The sequence below is a fragment of the Lactuca serriola genome, chromosome 1 (genome assembly GCF_051521515.1).
Source record: "Lactuca serriola cultivar US96UC23 chromosome 1, Lser_US96UC23_V15, whole genome shotgun sequence".
In the NCBI taxonomy this organism is placed as follows: Eukaryota; Viridiplantae; Streptophyta; class Magnoliopsida; order Asterales; family Asteraceae; genus Lactuca; species Lactuca serriola.
In genome coordinates this window covers 26,567,459-26,576,102 of record NC_136408.1, presented here as the reverse complement: position 1 = coordinate 26,576,102, position 8,644 = coordinate 26,567,459, and the positions used below count along the sequence as shown (strand labels likewise).

The 8,644-nt window shown below is 34.0% G+C and overlaps 1 protein-coding gene across 1 annotated transcript; it reads left to right on the top strand.

The window, feature by feature from the left end:
* Positions 1-1,274: 1,274 nt before the first annotated feature.
* Positions 1,275-7,190, top strand: LOC145078960 (triacylglycerol lipase OBL1-like). Its single transcript, XM_079023083.1, has 5 exons — positions 1,275-1,646; positions 1,833-2,026; positions 5,505-5,538; positions 5,628-6,265; positions 6,620-7,190. The coding sequence occupies exons 1-5, from the start codon at positions 1,325-1,327 to the stop codon at positions 6,692-6,694; spliced, it is 1,263 nt and encodes a 420-aa protein (XP_078879209.1). The 5' UTR covers positions 1,275-1,324; the 3' UTR covers positions 6,695-7,190.
* Positions 7,191-8,644: the final 1,454 nt, after the last annotated feature.

Below are 8,644 nucleotides of genomic sequence, written 5' to 3'. Positions count from 1 at the left end.
AAAGTATAACGCAAAATTTAGTATTAATTACATCAAATTGGTGAAAATGGAGTGGAATTTGTTGGAATTAAGAGCTCCGATAACACCACAAAACACCACCATATTACAATAAAAGATATAAAGAAAATAAAGAACACAATAATTTAATGTGGTTCACTCTATTAGTGAAACCAAGTTACGTTCACAGACGAATTAGAGTGAGGTTTTATTAATAGCCGTCAAAACACATGCTTTTGCTTATAGTTAGATTCATGCAAGGCGATCTATTTATGAAAGACAAGTTGACCTAAATTTTTTTTGTGGGTTGGACCTTTGCTCGAGAACCACACTTATATTGCAACCTTACACCGCAACTGCTTCTCGAAATACCGTAGCAGCACTATCGAGATACTGCAGCTTTTATGTCGAGATAGCGCGACTATTTTGCTAAGATACCGCAACTGTTGTGTTGAGATACCACAATTGCTTTGTGGATATACTTCATCTCTTGATTTTGATGCCTACATTGATATACTAAGCGAGACAAGGCACCATGCTTAGTCAGTTAGTCTCCGTAGTGGAAATGAGGTCAAATAAAAAATCAGGTTCCATAGGTCAACAAAATTGAGAAGGAATGACGTTAAAAATAAAGTAAAAAATGGGATTTGTTTTCAAGATGCCCTAATAGTAGTTGATGGTCGATAAAGACCTTCCTTATGGTGCTCATACCTTTTTGTGCGTTGCAAGACCCATCAAGATGTTCTACTAGAAGATTGGTTAATACCACAATTGCTTTGTTGTTGTGATGAGATAGCACAACTGTTTTGCTGAGATACCGCAACTGTTGTGTTGAGATACCACAATTACTTTGTAGATATACCGCATCTGTTGATTTTGATGCCTACATTAAAATACTAAGCGAGACAAGACATCATGCTAGTTTCCGTAGTGGCAATGAGGTCAAATAAAAAATCAGGTTCCATAGGTCAACATAATTGAAAAGGAATGAGGTTAAAAATAAAGTAAAAAATGGGATTTGTTTTCAAGATGCCCTAATAGTATTTGATGGTCGATAAAGACTTTCGTTATGGTACTTATACCTTTTTGTGCATTGCAAGACCCATCAAGATGTTCTACTAGAAGATTGGTTCTTTCCTTATTTCAAACTCTTATGTTAATTAAAGAACCATTAAATGATGAGTTTAATATTAGTTTAGTATTAATCTATTCAGATTACATAGAGTACACCACGTGCCGAGCTTAATAAAAGTCAATTTACTTAAATAGTGTATACCCTCATCAGGTTTCTTTTGCTTGATTTCTTTGAGTGCTTTGCTTCAAAGCCATGGCAAGTGCTGAAGAATTTTGTGAAAATTACTTGGTGCTTGATGCCAGTGAAGCAAGTCTCTATGATATTGCTTGTATTTTGATATGTTCAACTACTTTCTTGAACACAAAAAAGTTTTACAAACAACGATCCCAAGATGTTGAAAAGTCAACCGTTAGCTTCCGTCAACGATGGGTCGTCTTCGCCTCCGTGCTCTTGCAGAAGCTTTTTATATGGGGAAAGAAGCCGATGGCTCTGATAGGGTCTTTGATCGAGCTATGGTTGAATCTTTTGTCAAGCAATGGTGGTTTTTTCGGACTTTTGATCAATATTATAACAGGTTATCGGTACATGTTTCGTGTTTTATATGAAATATTGTAGATTTCGTGATCTGTATCTAATTTGGTGTAATGACAGCATGTTAATTAGCCGAGCTTGTGGTTCTGGTGATGGGCATGTTGGCATCGGATAGTAGGAAATATTATTGTGGTCGTTTTGACAGCTTGTCTTTTGGTTTGAATTACAGGCAAGGTGGTGAACCCGGTGGAATCACCGGAAAAGTACAACTCTATCATTGGAGTGCTCGACAAGCGGGTGAAACTGGATGAAAGTATTAAAAAAGGCGATGGAAGATACAAACCGTCGCTCGCCATGATGGCCTCAAAATTAGCTTACGAAAATGAGGCTTTTGTGCAAGCTGCAGTACAACAACACTTGAAGGTCACATTTCTCTCTCTCTCTCTCTCTCTCTCTCTCTCTCTCTCTCTCTCTCTCTCTCTCTCTCTCTCTCTCTCTCTCTCTCTCTCTCTCTCTCTCTCTCTCTCTCTCTCTCTCTCTCTCTCTCTCTCTTCGTGATCATGTTCTAAATAACGTAAGCAACTATGTCAAACCTTTTTAGGAATCAATTCGAGTTCAAGACTTTCTTAAAAATGACTAAAGACTGATATTTGTATATAACTTATAATTATGTATACAGTTTCTTTATTGTTACTCATTTTTATATAAAAAGAAACAATGTTTTTCTAAAACGTGATATCAGAAATTGTTCTTTTGCCATGACATAAGCGTATTTTAGAATACTGATCGTGATCATTGAATTCTATTATTTTCTCCAAAATTCAAGGTCTCTTGTAGTCTCCATCGTATATAAATTTGTTTTGATTCGATTTAATTATTTTATCAGAATTTTAATCTTAATAATTCCTAATTTGTTTCATGAAATCAAACCAAACAACTTTAACGTGGTTTAATTAATATCTTTCACAATTTCGTTCTACGTGGCATTGGAGTAATAAAACATTATATATAGAACTTTTTAATATATTCGATACGTAAGTATTTTAATGGAGTTTGCGATCTTGGTTAATACTCTAATGAAGATTGACGTGAATTGTAGTTTTACTCAATACTATTTATGGTAAATATTGAATGAGTTTAGTTACGAATTGGATATATCACTCCACCCACCCGTCATGTTAGGGTGAGAATCGACCTATCAATGATGTTATTAAAATGAAAATATTTTTACTTGAAGAATGTTGTTTTTGTATCTAAAAAAATTACTTAACAAACTAAACTAAAGAAAAGTATTTATCACAACAACCCACCTAGTTACCTAAGTTTTATCATGACTATTTTTGTTAAGAACAAATATAGGAATTTTTAAAATGCTATCTTTATTTTTTTGGAAACTACAAATAAATATATATAAAAAAAAGCCACAAGCTTAGCAAGAAACTAAGCAGAGCAGACAAGGTTCAAGAAATTAAAAGCAGTTGAGTGGGGACGAACAACTCCAAACCGTCCGATTACAAGTTATATTTTTCTCCTATGCTTATGCCAAATATAAGAAAGAGACATAACATTATCCACCACTTTTGTACGGGAGGAGAACGTTTATTATATACCTTGTCATGGGGAAACTGCCCGATAATACTTTCCTTTTCCGGGGACAGTTTCCCCATGAGGCAACATAGTCTAGGAAATCCACCACCATTGTTAGTGAAGCAAGAGGAATACCACATCATCGGAAGATCCATTCTCTTGTTTTAGTAGCTAAGTCACAATTCACCAGCACATGATCTACTGTTTGGTTCTCCTTATCACAATGAGAACAAACAATAGATTGAATATTAATGCCCATATCCTTCAAAGCAGATGCACCTGGAATTCTACCTTTTCCAACCCTCCAAACAAAACATAAGACCTTGGGTGGAACCAATTTAATCCAAGTAGTGAGATTCTTGCTAGGGGTAGTGAGCTTGGAGTCAAGTTGGCAACGCATATCCTCCACAGTAAAAATTTCATCAAAGGTACCATTGAACCGAAGGTGACTATGGAAGAATTAGAGATATTGAATCAATGACATGAAAAAGAACAAATAACTCTAGTGCAGTTGTATGATCAATAGGGGTTGTTTACAATACCAAGAGCATCTGCCACTAGACAATCGATCTGAGACCAAGTTATGCTTCTTAGATTCTAGTGCATACGAGGTAGGAAACTACAACGGAAGGCTAGAGCTGCCAAGCCAAACATCCTTCATGAAAAGAGTATTGTTACCACAAACTAGAACATGCGAGAAAATATTAAAAAAAATGTTCCATGAGTCAAGGTCCTTTGAGACTTTTGCAATGTTGCACCACACCCATGTTAAGGAATTTCTGCAATGTGATTCGTCAGCTTATTGTGAATGTTATGAATGGTACCGATTATATCTTTCCAAAGAGAATGTTCCCCATTTCTAATCTTCCACCGCCACTTAAAGAGTAAAGCATCGTTTTGGGCTTTTAGGGACCCCACCCCCGATCCACCATCACATTTTGAAGCTAATACCTTGCTCCAAGAGAACCAATTTATTTTTGAAGTGTTTTCAGATCCACCCCACAAGAATCTTCCTCTTATCTTGTCAATAGTTTCTATAATGCAAACATGACCTTTGAATAACAAGAAATAATAAGTGTGTAAACTACTAAGAACGACTTTAATTAAGGTGAAAAGACCTCCAAAAGATAAGGTTTTAGATTTTTCAAATTGACAACTTATCTTGGAAACGCTCAACAATCGGTTGCCAATGTTTTTTTAAGGTCATGTTTGCACCCCAAGAACCCCCAGATAGTTGAAGGGAAGAGAGTCAGTGACACATCCAAGAAGACGGGCGTAATTATTTTTTTTTCAATGGTGAAGTGCCTATACCAAATTAAGACTCATGATTTTTGAATGTTTACTTTAAGGCTGGAGAAAGCGTGAAAACATTTTAGGATTCTTGCATAGTTTCTAATGTTAATGTAATCTCATTCACAAAGATTACATCATCCTCATATAATAGATGGGATATGAGAGGGCAATTTTTAGTGATCTTGATTCCATGAAATAAAGATTTGTTGCAAGCATTTTTCATCGCCACATTAAGTCCTTCTATTGCAATTATGAATAAAAATGATGAAAGTGGGTCACCTTGTCGAACACCACGGGAGATTATGAATAAAAATAGTGAAAGTCAATCACTTGGTCGAACACCACAAGAGATTGAAAACTCTTTGATAGGGGAGCCATTTACAAGCACTGATGCACAAAAGGAAGAAAGACACCCCCTTATCTGTTTTTGCCATTTTTGCTCCAAAAAATATTTGATCTAAGATGGAGTCATGATATCCCCACTTTAAGGAATCAAACGTCTTCTCAAAATCGACTTTAAACAAGAACATTTTTTCTTTGTTTTTTTTCACCAAGATCATAGTTCATTGATGATGAGGGGGTCTTCTAAGATGTTTCTACCCTCCACATATGTTGAACCTCATCTATTACTATTCCAATTACCTTTTTTAGTCTATAGGTGAGTGTCTTTTTCCATAATCTTGTACTTGTAATAAAAAGTGTTTACATCTTCTAGACTAATGATGCATTTAAAATTTATCTTAGCATATCTTAAAAGGTTAACTAATTTTGCAATTAATTAATATAAAATCCATTTATAACTCGTTGGTATTTTAACTTATCGAACATTTTCCATTGTACCAATATATGCAATTTATACAAAGCCTTAAACTTGTGGTATTTTTATCCATGATCTTGTACTTTATTAAAACCATTTATATGATATGATCAATCAAATAATAATTGAATATTTGTACATTAGTCTAATTGTGATTAATTGAAGAATTTTGTTTAATGACTTGAATTTTCTTTTTTCTAACAGATGGATTTTATTGGCTTCTACAAATTTTGGAATGGTAAATAAACATCCACTGATTAATAAATCTAAAACAAAAAAATTATGAACCATATTACAAAATTAATTATATATGATTTTGTTTACCAGATTACCAACAAAAATTCACAACATATGCAATGATGTTCCAAGATAGATCGGACCCAAATTTGATAGTAATAGCATTCAGAGGAACTGAACCATACGATGTCACCCAATGGGTGGTGGATGTTGACATCTCATGGTACGAGTTCAAAGATATGAACAACTCAACAACCATTGGTAAAATCCATGGTGGGTTCATGAAAGCACTTGGCTTGCAACAGATAAAAGGTTGGCCAAAAGAGCTTGATCTGCCTCCTAATGCAAAGGACAAACACCCTTTTGCATACTACTATCTTAGAGAAAAGATTAAAGAGATTCTAGAAAAGAACCCAAATGCAAAGTTTATGGTGGCAGGCCACAGTTTAGGAGGTGCGTTAGCGATCTTGTTTTTAGCTGTGTTGGGGTTGCATGAAGAGACATGGTTGTTAAAGAGGTTCGAAGGAGTGTACACTTTTGGGCAACCAAGAGTTGGGGATGGGAGGTTTGGGAGACACATGATGAATATCATTAAAGATCACGATGTGAGGTATTTTAGGTTTGTTTACAGCAATGATATCGTGCCTAGGGTGCCTTTTGACGACAATGCCTTGTTCTATAAGCATTTTGGATCAACTTTATACTATGATAGCATCTACAATGGCAAGGTATACCGTATATCAGTCACTTTTCATTTTAACTTTTAATTAATTAACTATAAGTTGTTTTATTTACTTAATGAACTTAGATATCGGTGGTTATTTTATTACTTATCAATGTAGAAAAAATAATTTAACAGAGAAATTAAGATAGTCAAGAGATTCATCATTAAGTCCTAACATTTTACACAAATATTTTTTAAACATAACATATCCATGCATGCACATTTTAAGTGCATGACGGTATTGATTTTCATAATTGTTTATATATGTTAGGTGTAAGTAATAATAATATAATGTGATTGTAAGTAATATTGTATGTGTTTTTATGTTTCTAAAGCTAATGTTTGAATGTAAACTCAGGTTTTGAAAGAAGAACCGAACAAGAACTATTTCTCTTTGGTGTGGGTTATACCCAAGTATTTGACTGCATTTTAGGAGATAGTTAGGAGCATCATTTTGCCATACTGGAAGGGTAAAGAATACAAGGAAGAGTATTTAGAAATAATGCTTAGGATCCTCGGATTGGTGATTCCGGGAATATCAGCTCATAGTCCCAAAGATTATATTGATATCACCCGACTCGGGACAAATCTAATACCAGCCAATGACGAACATGCCTACAATCAACATGTTGAAGGAAAATATGAATAATCAATATATATAGTACTACATGTGCATCAGAATGGAATAATGTCTAAAATAGAATAAACATATACACATATAAATTTGCAGTGGAGGTCATACGAAACAAAACTATAGATGTTGCCTCATTGGAGTCGTCCACATCGGCAAGATACGGTGTCATTTGTCTTGATGTATGTTGAAGTCTTTCATCTTTCTATGGCTTTTATTCAGCAAGCTCGTACAAACTTATAATATACTTTAAGTGATTCTTAACCTATTAACATAGTTTGTATTCATTTTTAACTTACAGATTTGATCCATACAAAAGCATGATTGACATTTTAATATAAATTGGTTGAAATAGCTCGTTAATGCCTCTCAAAAATAGAAGTGCACAAAAGTCGGATCTAATATTAGATTTTGGATATACCTGAACCATATTTTTTTAGAATTTTGATTGAAAATTATCAGATTTTGGATCGGATCGGGTTGAACTGGTTATTTCATAATTTTTCCGGATTTTCATATGGCAATGATAGGCTTTTTCGAATAAATCATACATATTTGGATTTTTCAAAAATGATAAAATTTGGAGTAAATATTCGATGGCCAAATTTTCGCATAGCCGGTACATATATGAGGAATCAGATATATCCATTTCAGACATTCATAATTAGATTTAAAAAAACGGATTGTATTTTTTTAAATACAAATTAAGAGTCTAGATCCAGTTTTTGCACCTTTACTCAGAAACAAAAGTACTTCCACAACTTGAGAAATTAACATATTTTTAGTTTAACCCTTTTAAATAGTGCACATCTTTCTCACTTTTGCTTCATTTGTATAAAAAAACATCTTGAAATTCCTAAAACTTCAATTTATTATTTACAATTATTTTATTAGATATACGATTGATTCACACAGACATGTTTAAGATGCAAGAATAGTAATGAACAAAAGAATTATATAGTTCAACGATTAGTGTAATTATAATGCTACGTCAACGACCAAACTAGAGAAATTTTATGGACTTCATAACGAGGTTTAAAATGTACATTGAAATCTATTTGTAAAGTTAGTATTGATAGTTTTGGGCCCAAAATACCATTTGTAAATCATCTTATGTTATAGCTCAACAATGTCCCACTTAGAGACTAACTTATCATTAAACCAGGTACCTCCTAAGACATGTAACTCTCGTAAACCTAAAACCATGCAACATCATCTATATATATATATATATATATATATATATATATATATATATATGTGTGTGTGTGTGTGTGTGTGTGTGTGTATTTGAGGTCTTCCCATCAATCATTTATTGAGTTGAAGCTATACAAGGACTTATCTTAGAGTAAATTACACGGTTGGTCCCTATGGTTAGGGGTTACTTGCACGTTTGGTCCCTAGGAAGATTTTTTAACTCGGAGCATCCCTAAAGCTTAAATTTGTTACCCGCTCAGTCCCTTAAATCTTATTTTGTTGCGTATTTGGTCCATATTAAACATAAAAAGACAATTTTACCCTTATCAATTATATTTCAAATTTTTTTTAATGAGAAAAAACATTTAATAAATAAGCCATGTGGGTCCCACCCACCTAATTACTTACGCCTATTTTTCTTGATTGTTATAATATGGTCGACTGCTTCTCCATCTTCAACGCTTACCTACCTCCTCCCCCCCCCCCCTCTTCACTACCGATTAAAAAATCTTCCCTCCATCTCCATAGTCGAGTTGCATCTCTTTCGTCCCCCTC

What these genes read in the sequence shown, in the direction of transcription:
- LOC145078960 (XM_079023083.1), top strand. Translation starts at nt 1,325, where the DNA reads ATGGCAAGTGCTGAAGAATTTTGTGAAAATTACTTGGTGCTTGATGCC. An exon ending in CAGTACAACAACACTTGAAG is followed by an intron (nt 2,027 to 5,504) that starts GTCACATTTCTC and finishes TTTTTCTAACAG; the next exon opens with ATGGATTTTATTGGCTTCTA. An exon ending in CTTCTACAAATTTTGGAATG is followed by an intron (nt 5,539 to 5,627) that starts GTAAATAAACAT and finishes TTTGTTTACCAG; the next exon opens with ATTACCAACAAAAATTCACA.